At 40.8% G+C, this 16,922-nt stretch overlaps 1 protein-coding gene across 4 annotated transcripts in view; it reads left to right on the forward strand.

Annotated features, from left to right (window-relative positions):
- PTPRM (protein tyrosine phosphatase receptor type M) overlaps positions 1-16,922 on the forward strand; it is a 597,029-nt gene that overhangs the window by 400,557 nt on the left and 179,550 nt on the right. For 2 of the 4 annotated variants that reach the window (XM_069957755.1, XM_069957756.1), the window contains exons 14-15: positions 152-226; positions 15,192-15,324. In XM_069957755.1, the coding sequence (XP_069813856.1) occupies positions 152-226; positions 15,192-15,324 (208 nt within the window). The remainder of the gene's footprint in view (positions 1-151; positions 227-15,191; positions 15,325-16,922) is intronic. The other 2 variants (XM_069957757.1, XM_069957758.1) reach the window with 1 other exon arrangement.

Below are 16,922 nucleotides of genomic sequence, written 5' to 3' on the forward strand. Positions count from 1 at the left end.
TTTTCTACTCTCAGCTAGAAAATGTGGTGTTTTGGTAGTATGATGTTGCAGAGTTGGTGAAACATTGACAGTATTCTTGTCGGCCTTGCTTCAGTCTGGCTTTTCTTCTCCTCCTCATGCATGCTGACCCGGAATTCTTCCTTTGCCTTAGCTGCGATAATCGTGACTCAGCTTACAACACCATACATTCGCATCGCCCCTGCTGCAGGCGACGACCAACTAACAGGTCAGACATTCAAGTACACACAACTCATTTTTCATTTCTTCTGCCTCTTCTCATCATTATCATTCCCATAACCAAACCATTCTGCAGTATTCTGCTTATTTCTTCACATGTGATTGTTAATTTGCTTTTTTTGTTTTGTCTTTTTTTTTTTTTTTTTTTTTTTTTTTTTAGCTTTGCACTTGCTTTTGCAAATAAGAAATGTAGTACTACCAATTCATTCCATTTATGTGTCATAAAATCAATGTTACTCACTGCATGCAATTATTATGTGTATTGTGTGAGATGTTCTTTTTTTTAAAGCTTCTCGTAATCTGTTATTTTATAGCTGTTAACACTGAAAAAAACGTAATTACCAGAGTATTCTCAACCAGAGTTTCCGGGATCCTTGGGGGTTCCTTGGAATTCTGGTAAGGGTTGACCTAGGTGATAGTGACAGGAACTTTTAGATAATCAATATATAAAACGGGACAAGCAATATGATATACTTTATACTTTTGCTAAATATTTTTTAACTTAGAGATAAAAGTAGCAATTTCCAGGGAGTAACACATACTGGTAGAGGAAATAAGGAAATGACTGGCTTAAATAGTGAACTATAGCACTTGTTACTAGGCAGTGGTCAGAAGAAATTGACCCATTAGTCTATTGCCCACTACTTGCACAAGTTGTCTTTGTACCCATTTAAATTTAATTCAGTTTCTGGGTAGGAGGACAGAAAAGTAAAAGACATAGCTATTATTGATTTAATTGTCACTGCTCATGGTACATGGGCATACAATATTACAGAAACATATTCCAACTGGAGAAAAAGAAGTTTCTGTGCTTCACCTAGCTGTGATTCATCATTTGAGTGAACCTACATTTGAGTCTACAAAATGAGGATGCTGGGACTCGGGGAAAACGGAGGTGTATATATATATATATATATATATATATATATATATATATATATTGAGTGGTCTACTTAAAGGGGCATTCCCGTCTCCACTAATATAGTTACAGGAAATGCACCATCTGGTATATCACTTTTTTTTTTTTACTTAAGCCGATTAGCTGATCGGCGCTGGCATGGAAATCTCAGTGGTACAATCCTTTTTTTAAAACGCCACTCTGGTCTTATTCTCAGAGCCATTCTTTTGCCACACACCAGCCTGGCTCTATGCACTGGGGGTGGGCTTGCCACCCCCCAGTGTGACCATATCCCCTCCCCTCAGTGACACACCTCCATTTAAACCACTCATTGTCTATACCCACATTATAGCTGTACATACACCAGACAGACCATTGCCTTTAGAGAAGAGCAGTGCTTGGTAGCCTAGACAATGAGCTATCTATAATGGCAGGAAAGGAGCAGACATATCAGTAGAAGGAGGCAAGTTTACTAAATGAATGCGCTTGCAAAAATATTTAAATAGTCCTACTATATTAGTTTGCTATATTAGTTGAAATGGGAATACCCTTTTAAAGTGCTAAAAAGTCATAGGAATTATTGCACTTTCTATTGAAAAAAATACCTGGTACAATGTATGCCAGCAACTAATGTAAATAATAAGTATAGTGTGAATTAGGCAGTAATACCTCTGTTCTCGAACACAAACAGTTCTGGGTGGCTGTTCCAGAACCGAATAGTTTCAGAACCGAACTATGTGTTCCCACAGAAAACAATGTAAGTTTGTTTAATCGTTTTTTACACCCCATGGGTCAGGTGCGGAGGGCTCACCCCACAAAGTGCAAAGACAAGCAGTAAGTAGCTGTGCATCATGCACCACTACTTACTGTAAAGGAGCGGGGATTCCTGTGATAATGACAGGAATCCCTGCTCTGAACCGGTGGGTGGCAGCCAGAGAGGGGCTCCCTGCCAGGCATTTCGAGGTGCCATCGGTGAATGGTGACCCCGAGATCCTGCAAAGTGATGTCCTCCTTCTCCAGGCGGCCAGCGCGCTTAGCTGCTTAGAGGACACAGCAGTTGCCTGGAGAGGGAGGACATCACTGTGCAGGAGCTCCGGGGCTGCTCTCATTCTCCTCCTGCACTGGACTGCTGTTAGTATAAAGTGTATTGGGGGGTGTACTTGGGGGATTCTGTGGGGAAGCAATAGTTCAGCTAGCAGTTATCTCCCCTGTTTTTGCTTGGAGACCGAACAATGTTCGAGTACCAAACAAAACTTCAGGGGGGAATTTTGAGTGTTCGAACACAGACTAGGCTCAAATGGCTATAGGCACACAGGCTCCTAGTAGTCCAGTATTAAGCGTCCCTCCCAGTCATTCTGTTGAATAATACTTGTACATTTCTACATGTAAACCATCAGACAATGGATAATGTTCTTAGAAAGCTTTGCCTACAAGCCCAATGGAGGATTAAAAAGGTAGTATTATCAGCTTAAGTGATTTTTAGTTCCTTTGAGTTGAGTTTATTGAAGGACCAGAACTGAAACACAAGGGAAGATATTTATGAGGGACTGAATTGTGATTGTAACTCTGTGTAGGTATTTTTTCGGGACATTGCGCTATAGTTTGGGGACATTGCTCTATAATTGGATATCTGGGTCCAAGAATTCATTAGTAATTTTTAATGTTTTTTTGTGTTTTTTTTCCACCCATGAACATTGCACATTTCAGTCTTTGGTTATTTGAATCTACATACAAGTGGATACCAGTCTAGATAGGTAGATAATAGACATACATATAACCTGATTGGCTATAGTTACTGTATAAATGAAACGGTTTATTATGTGAACACACTGCAGACCATTTAAGAAACAGCACCAAATAAAAATTATTGATACAAATTGCATTAACCCTTTTGAGAAAACATTAGCGTTACCATTCCTTGTAATTGTCCCAATTTATCAATTTGATGGCCATTGTTAGCGGGATCTACATTTCAGTGGCAGTAAAGATAATTGAACTTCTTTTATATAGAAATTGTTCAGTTTTAGTAAATGTTTTTACTGCATTTATAGTTTCAAAATCGAATGTTGTTTACAAAGAAATTAGGGCAAAAGTTTCCATAAAAACGGTTTGTCTCTGAAGCACATTTCTGTAGCTGAGCACATAGGAAATAAATTGTCTCAGTGAAGCCCATGTATTATCTGCCTTCTGCAGACAACATATTTGGACAGTGACAAATCATTCATGAATGGGTCACCGTGCATTTTGTAACCACGATATGGAAAAACATCCAGACTTGCTTGCAATTATGCATGATATTTTCTTAAAACAACTAAATACACTAGTTTTTATATCAGCTGAAATGAGAACAGCTGCTGCAAACCAATATTATTTCATCCATTACTTTTATGAATACAGGGGCTTTGCTTGCAGAGCAGGCAGAGTTAGAGGATAAGAAAGTATTAAGACCTCCTGGTCTGTTCTCATGTTAGCAATTTTACGATTAGAATGTGAACAACTTTAGAAGGTTCTGAGTTATCATTAAGGAAATGTGCTGTTACTAGATCCTAGAACACAAACGCATACACTTAGTGCTGTATTGTTTCAGGATGTTACTTGGACCAATTAGCATTACCAGTATACTAAATTAAAGGGAATCTTTAATCTTCAAGGTATGTTCCTAAGTGCTGACATTGTCAGAAAGCTGTTAGGGCACACATGATACCTTGCTGTGCTTCCACATGGTACATGGAATATTTCTTACAGTGCTTCTAGAATGTAGCACATTCTGTTCAGAGTCAAAGAGGTGTTTCCAAGCCCCTCAAGTGCTGAGTGCTGTAACACCTCCTTCCAAGATTTGCAAACTGAGATCAGCTTCCAGGAACCAATCAGAAACAGGGCTGTTAGGGGGAGGGGGGAGGTTTCACAGTCCACAGTGCTTCAAGGGCTTGGGAATGCTTCTCCGACTCTTTATACAAGAGGAGAGAAGCAATTTTCTAATTTCTGGGAGCACAGACTGATAAATTGAAGGTACCACGTGTCTCCTTGAGCTCACAGTGTCAAAAGTTTGGAACGAAAATTGTAGCTAAAAGATTCCTTTTAATGTCACAAATACACAGAATGCCTGTCAGTCAAGTGAAGAAATAGGAAGGAATATGAATGAAAGGAAATGGGAAGCATACAGAGGTACAGCAGAAGTTCCATGCACCATATTGGAAGTCGTACTAAAGCTTTTTACAGAATTGAGGCCTGATTTTGATTTAGTTAGTTAGTATACACTGTACAAGAATGACAATATGATGAAAAACTTTACAACTTTATTTGTAATTGGTGGAATATTTGCCATAGATGCTATGTCATGTGACCTCTTTCTAAAAGGGAGCAATTGAATCTGTGTCGCAACCATTATGTAGCAACTAGACTTAACATAAAACAACATAAAAAATTGACTGCAGGTAGAGGGTAACATAATAAAGAAGCTCTACCTACCCATCCCTGTGGCCCAGCAGTGCTGCCTTACCGCTCCTAGCGGGCAATCCATCAGCTGAGTCCGGTACTTTCTACTAGGTTGTGACGACAAAGGAGTACTTCAGAGAAGAAGACATGTTTTTAAATCTGTTGCTATATGCCGTGCAGGAAGGGGTATATTCTTTTCAGTCTGATACAGTAATGATTTGTTACTGCATTGGACAGTTCCTGACACGGAGAGAGATGGCAGCAGAAAGCACTGTGTAAAGAATAGAATGGGAATAATACATCAATTCCTGCATTATACAGTAGCTGATGAGTACCGAAAGAAAGGGGCTTAGCTTGGATTTCTGGGCCCCATAGAAAAAACTGTACAGGGCCCCATGACTCCTTTATGCCGCCCCCCCCTACACACACACACACACACATATACTCACCTGGCTGTCACAGAGAGGGAGCTGGGAGAATGAATGCTGGAAGACTGTGCCGGACCAGGAGAGTATTTGTATTGGGGAAGGGCTCTCATGACTGGATGTGCAATTTATCTGTGAGTGTTTTAAATACAGCTATAAATAGATAAATGGAACTAATTTACAATCCTCTATAACTTTCTGGCACCAGTTAAGCAAAAGTAATTTTTAAATGTTATTTTTTCAAATGAAAGATAAATGGATAGATAGATAGATAGATAGATAGATAGATAGATAGATAGATAGATAGATAGATAGATAGATAGATAGGTCCTTACTCTACAACACTCAACACAAATTTAAAGATTTAAAATATTCAGAAATGTAAAATATTTGGCACTGTGAATTTTTTGAGCTGAAAGAAAAATCTGCAATAATGTAACTCCCAAATGCTCATATTCTTGTTAGTATATTGCTTTATGGATGAAACTGTCATGGCACAAAAATGATAAACATTACATGCATAAAGAGGCAATAAGTCACAAGTGACATTACAGCACATCAAAGTGCGTTGACTGTTGCATAGCTGACTGTTTCAGCATGAAAAATATATTCTTCACCCAGAACTCAATAAGACAAGTAGAGATTCATTTATTTGATCCATGAAAAGAGAATGTTTTATGTAAATTACTGATCATTTGTAGAAGCGAGTGTCCAATTTAGGTCAGTCTGTATGAGGCTTTGTTTGCACAGCCATCAGACTGTAGATAGTAGTACATTTGTTTGTACTAGTCGTGTCACCCATCAACCACTCGCTATATTGAAAAATAATAAAACCCTGCAGCAGTAAAAAAAAAAATATATATTATAAAGCTGCTACATATGTATCCAGCCTTAAAGGCTGCGTTCACACTATGTATATTTCAGTCAGTATATGTATATTTCAGTCAATATATTTCAGTCAGTATTGCAACCAAAACCAGGAGTGGATTAAAAACACAGAAAGGATCTGTTCACACAATATTAAAATTGAGTGGATGGCCGCCATTTAATGGCAAATATTTGCTGTTATTTTAGAAAAACGGCTGTTATATTGAAATAATGGCAGTTATTGACTGTTATATGTCGGCCATCCACTCAATTTCAACATTGTGTGGACAGATCCTTTCTGTGTTTTTAATCCACTCCTGGTTTTGGTTGCAATACTGACTGAAATATACTGACTGAAATATACGTAGTGTGAACGCAGCCTTAGGCTGTGTTCATACACCATCAAAATGATGGCTGTTTTCAATGGATGGCCATCATTTAATGGCAAACAACAGTCATTATAGGAGTAATGACAGATGTCGAATAAAAACAGCTGTCATTTTGACAGTGTGTGAACATAGCCTTATGGTGCTTACTAATGTGTCTCCGTCTATTGCTATAAGGTTTATGTTGAAATATAAATATCATTTGAGTGCAATTCAGTTGGCTGTGGGAAAATGGTGGCTGCTGATTGACAGCTGCCTGCTTATATATAGTATAGGATAGAGCGTCAAAATGGCAGACCTCCAGATGTTGCAAAACTACAACTCTCATTATGCCTGGACAGCCAAAGCTTTAGCTTTCCAGGCATGATAGGAATTGTAGTTTTGCAACAGCTGCAGGATCTCAATTAGATAACTGTGTAAGTTGACAGTTTTCAATGAGTAGTCAGCAGGTTCTCATAAATATTGAAGACTCTGTGCAGTCATTGTCTTTGATATCAGCCAGGATATCTTGACAACAGCTGCATTACAAGAGGTAACTCTATAACTCTGCTATGCAGCTATAATGGCTGCTATGCGGGTGGGTAAAAGCGCAAACAGGCACCAATCAGCGAGATCGGCACTTGCTTGCAGTGCCTTACAGGGCCGGATCGCTTTAATGATCACTGAATTGTTTAAATAAATTCTCGGCCTCCTGTTTAGACAGATGGCTGATAACGATTTTTTCGGCCAAACTAAACTTCAAGTCAGCTGAATAAGTGTTCCTTAAAATCCTTGTTAATGATAATCAGCCAATGTAAAAGGGCCTTAAGAGCAGCATTGTCTTGTACCAGGTTCTCCTATTAGCCCAAACAACACAAAAATACTGTGTTTTCCTAATGGGAGCAAGAATACAGTAGACTTATAGTTATGAGCCCCTTTATCTCCCTTGTTTCTCCCTGGTTCTCTCAGCAAAGATTCGTGGCTGCCCTGTACACCCTATGTAATCTTAATCTGCATTTATTCTCCCTTCTGGCTACATGTTGGTTACATGAACTTGGATAATTAGTGTTATTTAGTGGACACATAAAAAGGCAAATAACTGCAGGTTTAGATTACAATACTGTCTAAAATTTGTCTGTGTTACCCAAAGCATCCCATCGCATATCAATTTCATTTTTTAAGAGCAGAATACAAAATGTAAGCTGAGGTGTGATTGGTTGCTATGGTCAATCACGATTAGACAGTCTTTTTTTTATCTTTTTAATGCCCATTGCCATGGAGAAACATAGAAGTTAAAGAAAAAAAAGAATAGAAAATGTGTGATTGTTGCCTATTGATATGTTACTTCATTTTTCATTTTAGACTAAAGGGACAGGGGACAAAATAAAAAGATAAAAATGGCTGGTGTGGACCTAGCCTTAAAGACAAGGCAAGGGCAAAAGTAACATTGTATAGTATATCATTTGTCCCACTGATGAGGTATTTAGGCATTTTGTCTATGTACTAAATACCTTCCTGGCACCACAAGATTGAAATCATGATATTTAATTCATACATCTGAAATGTATGTATGTAAAGCATAGTACAGTATCTCACAGGACAGTAGTTTAAATAGTAGTTTGAATACAATATATATATATATATATATATATATATATAAAAAACATTAATAGGATGTCATGCCCCATGATGGGATGCTGCTAAGGTGCTCTTTAGTGGACCTGTTTAGTAATGAGCTAAAGTGGCTTTCTTTTTTATTCTCCACCTTTGCCTCATCAAACTCTATGGAGGACAGCCACTTTAAAGATCCTAGCATTAGTCTGGTTGAAAAGGCCCTGGCGTGAAACCAGCTGATTGTTTTAAGAGGACCTGTCAGCTCTCTTGAAACATCTGTTTTATTTTAAAAAAAAATGTTTCCCATGAAATAAAATCCAGGCACATCTTTTTAAGCGCTTTGCCTTGTATTATTTCTTTTATAAAATATGAACTTGACCACTGGGTGTAATCTGCTGGGGGGGGGGGGGGGGGGGGGGGGAGGGGGGTACCCCAACATGCCGTGACAGTGCCCAGTCAGTGCTGACAGTCTTGGGGACAAACCTATTTTGAGCAAAGGTAACACCCAGTTGTGTACTATTTCTAGAAGAGATTGAAACTGAACAATTCAGAACAAATAATGGATTATTTATAATTGTTATTCAATAGCCAGCACATTTATTTTCTAAAAAAGAAAAAAAAAATGTCAAGAGAGTTAACAGGTCATTTCTGTATAATACGTGTTATCCAGACTGACCCCATGCTGCGTATTATGCGTTTATTGACAGATCCCTTTGCATTGAAAAGTGTCACACATGTGTATGGGGGATAACCCTCATATACCTCAATTGTTGTTGTGTTACCCTGCCAGTGTCCCCAGTAGACATGGTATCTTGTAGGGAGGGGTTCCAAGCATCAGCATGGGCTCACATAGTACCTGACACTAAAATGATGCCCCGTATTGTGGCAATCAATCAGTGTTGTTCCATCATGCTGAGAGGTGGGGGTTGGAGAAACCAATGGCCACTGGAGGGTTTGATACTGGTGCCCAGAATGCAGAGTAACCAACTGTTGTGCAAAAGTAACCTGCAGAGAGTGCATTTAGTAGAGAGACCCGAATGCTGACACCATGTCTTGAGCTGGTGGGCTGCTGGCATAAACAAAGAGCTATTCAGAAAAGGACAACTCAGTAGGCAGAAGCCAGAGGCTGAAATCTGGAGAGTACCCAAGGTGCTGCCTGGCACAGTCTACATTTCTGTGCTTCACAATGTATGCTGAATATCATTTATAAGGGGAAAAAAAGTTTTTAAAAAATTGTAACTTTTTCAGTGTCATCAATTCCTTGTGAAAAAGCATCATTTTCAGACTTTCTTAAGTAAATTCCAATTTCTAGACCATCTTTCTTCTTTGTGACAACTCACATGATGAATACTGTCACAATTTGATTAAAAAATTGGAGGCCTTGGTGAAAAAACTGGTATAGAAAGGATTGGTTTTAGTGAATTGAACATTGCATCTGTTATGTTTTTCATCTTAAATTCATTTAGAACAGAGAATGGATATTCTATCAGACGTGGATTTGACATTCCATCACATTATACAATAAACAGTGTAAACAGGACTTTAGAAATAAGGGAGCTGGGGAAAGCTAAGACAGTAGCCGCTGCAAGGCACTGGTTATCTCATTTAGGCAGATATTAAATGTGGGTGCCAGTGGTATGATACTCAGCTGCTTCCCACTTTGTGAATAAATTGCTTAGAAGGAGTCTTTTGACTACCAGATGTGACCTAGATTTTAATTTCCAAAGGCAAAAATAGGCTATTGTACTGAAAAACAATTGCTGGTGAAATGCATGGCAAATGAGCTTATCACAAATTTCCAGGTGTTTCAGCTAATATGTTATAGAATTACAGCTTCATTTAGGAGAAATAATGAAGGAAAATCATCCAGCAAATCACATAGAAGGGAAGGCTAGACACGTATTATGTTGTTAATGTGGTAGATTTGTCAGTAACAAGAAAGCATGAGATGTAATGAAATGCATGAGATGATCTGATGTTTGGGCTTGGCTCTTTGTGATTTGCAGACACAGGACAAGTTGTGCTGCCTTGGTGGAGATCAAGAACTTTAGTGAAATAAATCAGTGTTTGTCACAAGACCTTTATGCTTTATGCTTTTATAATAGGGACACAGACTCTATTGGAGTGGCAGCAAACATTGATTTATTTGTTCATGTACCAACCTGGAATAACCTTATATGCTTCTGGCACACAATTAATGTAGTCACTTCAAAGTTACAGTACATACACAACCTGTCATCCCTTAAAGGGTTTCTCCGCTGAAACATAACTTTTTATGTGTTGCTGCCCATGATGAGATTTACAATTTATTCCATATTTGTTATTACGTATTCAGTCTCTTTCCCCCAGCTCTGACCTGCTGCTTTCTGATGAAGACCAAAAAAAAAAAATGTGTGTGAGCTATTCTTTCCATCTCCCCCTCTCCCCCCCCCCACACACACTTCTGAGATGGCTGAAGTAAACAAGTCTCTATCCTGCAACTTTGTAATGCTAGGTGGGATAATCACTGTGAGTTCATCAGCATCTTTACCTCAGATTAACCCTGCCAGCATCACAAAGAAGCTACAAAGTTTCAGATAAAGCCGGCCAGAGACTTGTTTACATTAACCTTCTTGGATGGGAAGTAGGAGGAGGGGAAGATGTAGAGAAAAGCTCACACTGTTTTTTTTTGTTTTTAGCAGAAAGCAGCAGCTCTGAACTGGGGGAAGTAGACTGAATAGACAATAACACATATGAAAGTAATTGTTGGTTTCACCATGGGACGCAACATTTGAAAAGTTATGTTTAAGTGCTATACCCCTTTAACTATAAGGAATCCAAAATGAAAAAATTGCAAGAAGAAAAAAAAAAGAAGAAAAAAACCATTCAAATCTTTGTTAAATCATTTAAAGGGAACCTGTCACCCCCCGTGCCGGGGTGACAGGCTCCCGACCCCCCGTTAGAGACCCCTATACTTACCTCATCGCGCCGGGTCCCGCTTCTGAAGATGGTCGGGTCCCGGAGATCTCAGCCGCCGCAGCCCGGTGCGCGCGCTGAGAGATGAGTCCAACACCCATAGAGAATGACAGGAGAGTCCAGCGCTCCGTCATTCTCTATGAGCGTTGGACTCATCTCTCAGCGCGCGCACCGGGCTGCGGCGGCTGAGATCTCCGGGACCCGACCATCTTCAGAAGCGGGACCCGGCGCGATGAGGTAAGTATAGGGGTCTCTAACGGGGGGTCGGGAGCCTGTCACCCCGGCACGGGGGTGACAGGTTCCCTTTAAAGGGAAACTATCATCAGGTTTGTGCAAACAAAATTGCTGATATCCCCCTGCAGCTGCATGCTTTCTGCTGTCAATCTTCTTTTTTTCTAGGTCCTACCGTTTTGAAGAAGTTTAATCCACAACAAATATGCAAACCAGATTATGCACATGAGTGCTGCTAACTAGCTGGTTTGCATATTTGTTTTGGATTAAACTTCTCCAAAATGTCGGGACCTAGAATGACCCCAGTAAGATAACATACACAGCTGCAGGGGGATACCAGAAGGTTTGTTTGCACAAGGGATTTCTTACAAAAGCTGACATAATAAAGGAAGGCCTCCCATTTACCCTGTCTCTGTGTGTCCTTCATAGGCATATACAGGCTCAGCGGTAGACACTGGGCGATGCATGGTCACATGCACCTTCATGTCTGCCATCTTATGGACAGACTTACCACAGAGCAGGGCAGCACAGCCTTGAGGAGGGGAGTCTGATTTTAGCTCTATAAAGTACACAGGGAGCTGCTGTCTGTAAGGGCTGTGAGTACAGTTACCAATACTGTACATAGGAAAATTTCACCATAAAGTGGTTAACTTATGGTCTCCATACTTTTGTCAGTAATACCCACCGCTGCTTGTGGCCTTTGTTCTCGGCTTATCCTTCCCCTATCCATGGATACAACAGAAATACTTGGCTGTGCCAACCATTCCTGCATATGGGGGGACAAGAGAGATAACTGTCGGCAGAACGCTGCATATGGGGGGGACAAGAGAGATAACTGTCCACCTTTACGCTGGACAGAAAGCCCATCTGATGATTTTATCTTATCTTTCTCTGAGTAGCTAAATAGTTATACATTTGTAATGATGACTATTCAGACAGTTACTTAAAGGGGTACTCGAGTGAAATGTTTTGTTTTGTTTTTCCTTTAAATCAACTGGTGCCAGTCACAGAGATTTGTAATTTACTTCTATTAAAAAATCTCATGTCTTCCAGTACTAATCAGCTGCTGCATGTCCTACATATCTATATCTATGTCTATATCTATGACATACAGCAGCTGATAAGTACTAGAAGACTGGAGATTTTTTAATAGACGTAAATGACAAATCTCTGGAACTTTCTGAAGATTTAAAAGAACAAACAGTAAGAAAAAAAATAGTGCAAAGGTGTCCATTTTTAGGCTATGTTCACACCACGTAAGTTTCGTTACAATGGCCGTGATTACTACGGAACTTACGTAGTGTTGCCTTCTAGGGAATCCTGGCCGGAGTGTATACACATAGGGGGACATTTATGAATTGTCCGCCTGAGGTATACGCCAGGGAGAAGGTGCAGATTCACCCCTTATCCCTGGCGTACGCCTGCTGTACGCCCCTCTTGCCCAATGGGCGGGCTGGGGGAGCTTGGGGGGGATGTGACAAGGCGGGGAGGAGGCGTGGCATAAATCACAATCCAAATCTACACCTGCTTCCGCAGATTTAGTATGCGGGGCGTAGTTTCGGGAGCCCGGCCGGCTAGATTCACTAAGAGGCGTGCACCTCTTAGTGAATCCTGCCGAGGAGAAGGGATGGAGCCTAATATAAGACCTGCGTGCTTGTACGCCAGTCTTCATAAATCCCCCCCCCCCATAGTATACACTCCGGTCAGGATCCCTAGCGGTGCCGCAAGAAACTGACATATCAGTTTTCTGCAACCGCTATTCAGTGAATTATGGCCACAGAAAATCAGTGGATTCAGCGGCAGTGAAGATCATCTCTGGGATGATCTTCTCTGACACCGGCCATTCCGTGACCCGTCCGGGTCACAGAACTGCCGGTATCTTACTACGTGTGAACATGGCCATAGAAAGTATGTGATGGGCAGTATGTTGTTAAGTTTGATATTATCTGTAATTAGCAGTAGAGTTACTTTTGAAATTAATGTAACCATATGTGTAAGTAAGAAATGCTCTAACCTTTCCATTCTTCATCTTTCTTTTTTGCTGGTACTGTAGCTACATTAGCACTAGCATTTGTAATGCAAGGTTGACAGATTCACAAAGTATTTTACTGCTTTAGTGGAGAAAAAAATATATATCTGTAAGTGAGCTTCTGTTTATCTCCTTTGATAAGACATATACCGTGCCCAGATTTACCAATTTTTCAAAATCCCCACACATTAGTGCCTTAGTTACTCATCATGCTAGTTTTATGTGCCTTAATTTCCTTAATCCATTTAACAGTTTTTTCTTGTTTGAGCTGCTTTGTCAGTCTTCGTGCAAAATCAAGAAAAACCTGAAAAACATAATCAATCTGTAAAGCCAATTCAGAATTTGCTAAAATAAGGGGAAGGGGGGTGACATCACTCAAAAAGTGTCTGCTTTCTGTTTATTAAATCTGGGCCAATATGTCTAAATGTAAGTACATTACACAGGGCCTCTTAATATATTCCCAACTATATAAATTGGGTAATTCCAATTCCACTGTTGGAATTATAGCAATTAGTGATGCATGTCGGTATTCGAGTGCCGAACGATCAGACTCCAGCATGATCGGATTGTGTTAATCTCTAATAGCAATGTGTACAATAATGGCCATCTTCCCATAGACTAATGGAACATATTATTAGATTACTGTTTACAGTGTGTGAACCCAGTCTTATAAAATAAATCTTATCTTATTTAAGGTGGGTCCACACGTACTGAAATCGCAGTAGATTTCACTCTGCAAGTTCCGCAGTGAGATCTGCTGCAATTCCAGGTACTGTCAGTTTATATGGGTTTACATACTCACTGTGGATTTTCCATTCTGCTGTGAGTAAGTAAACCCTATTCCCATTAACCCACCGTGGCCCGGTGAATTATTTACCAGTCCACTCTCCGGCGTGCTTCTGTGGCTTCCAGTTCCCTGGTGTCCTGCTCAGCCAATCAGTGCGCTGTCCCACCACAACCACTGACTGGCTGAGCGGGACGTCCGGTGCAATTCTGGTTCATGTGAAGCTACCCTAAGGGTGCCTTCACACATACCGACTCACAGCAAAAAACTTGCTGCAAGTTCCTGCTACGAGCCGAGGTCCTGGAAGGCCCCTATCACTACATACAAGCAGTGGTCTGAAAGACCGCTGCGTGTATGTAATGCAGCCGCTCCCTTAACCCCTTTGGCTCCCGCACCGGTACCGCTGTCTCCATACATTACCTGGCTTTGGCTGCACGGGGTCCTGCTCTGCCGCCCAGCCAATCAGTGGCTGCGGCTGGGCAACAGACTGATTGGCTGGGCGGCAGAGCAAGACGTCGGGACCCCGTGCAGCCAGAGCCAGGTAATGTATGGAGACACCGGGACCGGTGCGGGAGCCGAAGGGGTTAAGGGGGCGGCTGCATTACATACACGCAGCGGTCTTTCAGACCACTGCTTGTATGTAGTGATAGGGGCCTTCCAGGATCTTGGCTCGTAGCAGAAACTCGCAGCGAGTTTTTTGCTGCGAGTCGGTATGTGTGAAGGCACCCTAAGGCTATGTTCACGCTACGTAAGTTTCCGGCCGTAGCAAGCTCCGTGAATAAGCGGCCGGAGATTTACATAGTTTGCATACAATGGAAAGTATAGGATCTACGGCTGCACAGTTCACACTACGTAAGAGCCTACGCCCGGATCGTATGCGGCGCCGTAAAAAATGAACCAGACCATTGTTGCGGTCCCGTACGGAGTGGTGATTTCTTCTTTTTTACACTTTGATTTGCCGATCCAAAAGGTTCTGTGGGGTGTCCGGGGCTAGCCAAAGTAAAATACCGCTGTCAGATCGCTACATACGCCGCTCGGGAAGCGTACGTACATTACAGGCGTAAGTTCGCGGACCATACGTAGCCGCCCGCAACTAGCGTAAATCCCGGCCGGAGTTTTACACGTATATGTCCGGCCGCGAAAAATATGCGGCCGGACATATACGTAGTGTGAACCTAGCTTAAAAGTGTATTTTCTTATGCTTTATGCCCACCAGTATAAGGGAGAGTCAGTCAATTTTTCAGCTTTGCTTTAACAGTTCTAATATACTGTACAGTATTATACTTCTCGTATGTGATTAACTGAACATGTACTTTTGTTTTTTTCTTTTTTAAATATGTGATCTATTTAGGTTCTGCAACTCGTAAGCCAGATCCTGAACCTGAAAAGCAGTCAGATCACACAGTGAAAATTGCTGGAGTAATTGCCGGAATTCTTCTCTTTGTTATCATCTTCCTGGGCATTGTCTTGGTGATGAAGAAAAGGTGGGTAGCTTGCTAATCTATTCATTTGTTGTTGCATTATGTATTGATAAAGAACGGCACATGAACAGGATGAAAAGCTGCCTACTAAATTAAATCGTAAACACATTCCATCTTATTCAGGTTTTAAATTTTACACATGGTCCTTGTTTCTCAGTAATACTATTCTTTGTTAAGTACCTTCAGAGTATATGTACCCTATTGAAGCACAGCTACTGTTGTAAGGAAAGAAACTAGAACAAAAACTCCATAAATGCAAAAAAGGATAAATGTAAGACAACATACTGTATGTCTCCAGTTTATTATTAATCTGGCCTTGAGTCAGTTGAAATTGTATTAATGTTCTGTGCCTTTAGAGTAAATGTCTCCAAAGACATCACAGACTGATGATAAACAGCTCCCATTCCCAAAGACCAGGGAGATGCATATATAGCAGTGTATCAGGTTAGGACTCATTCACATGGTGCACTAACCTGCATTTGGCAGCCACCGATCTCAGTGAACGGTTCCTGATCCTTTGTGTGATGGGCCGTGTGAAGGATTGCTGGATTGTTTGTGTGGCCCATTAATGGGGTTACCCAGCATTATAAAAACATTTCTTTCAGAGACAGCACCACTCTCTTCTCCAGTTCAGGTGTGGTTTGCAAATAAGTTCCATTTGCTTCAATGGACTGACTTTCAAAACCTGCAAACAAAGAGGAGACAAGAGTGGTGCTGTCTCTGGAAGAAAGTGGCCATGTCTTTCTAAAGCTGGATGACCTCTTTAAATTCATTCCTGCCTGATGTACTTCAGCTGTTTACATAGGGCAATGTGTGGGCAATATTGATTATTTTAATTCAGTGTATCCAATCGGCCAATTAACAATTTCAGTGATCCTTTATTTTACCATATATTGTATACTGTACTGCAGTACCGGCCGGATGAGCTTAATTTTATAATTTAGAAATGTGTCCGCATTCCAATTACCGCACTTTATATTGTCTGCAGTCAATTTTGTGCGGCTGCTCTTCAGTGAACACTTGGGCCGGGATTCCATAGACTTCAATGCAATGTATATTTTCAATTGATCATGGCCGATGTTGCAATTTGCAACAACGGCCATGATTATTTGAAAATATACGTTATGTGAACTTATCCTTACAAAATAAAAAAAACTGGGTGGGGGGGTACTTAGGTGACGAAGAGTGGTCTCCCCTTCTAACTCCAAGTCTTCATATCATGGTCGCTATTGATCCTTGTCACTGCTGGCAAGTTTCATCTGTAATACAAAGCAGTCGCCCACTGAATATGGAGCAGGCTCTCCTCCACTCCAGTAAGGCAATATAATCACTTTAATCTGTGTATTCCTTTCCAGTTTTTTTTAATAATATATAGACTTGTGACCCCCATAGCAATGTGACTGTCCTGTACAGGATCAAGAGGATGATGATGATGATGATGGCTGTAGGACACACAGAGCAGAGTAGGCTTTCTGAACTGGGTGTGCTTTGTAAGTTCCTACACACGTAGTCAGTAAGCTTGTTAACTTCCACTTAGATGGATACTGCAAAGACTTACTTTTCCCCCCACCCAGTGTACCCCATGAAGCTGCAGCACATAG

This window comes from Dendropsophus ebraccatus, chromosome 2 (assembly GCF_027789765.1).
Source record: "Dendropsophus ebraccatus isolate aDenEbr1 chromosome 2, aDenEbr1.pat, whole genome shotgun sequence".
In the NCBI taxonomy this organism is placed as follows: domain Eukaryota; kingdom Metazoa; phylum Chordata; class Amphibia; order Anura; family Hylidae; genus Dendropsophus; species Dendropsophus ebraccatus.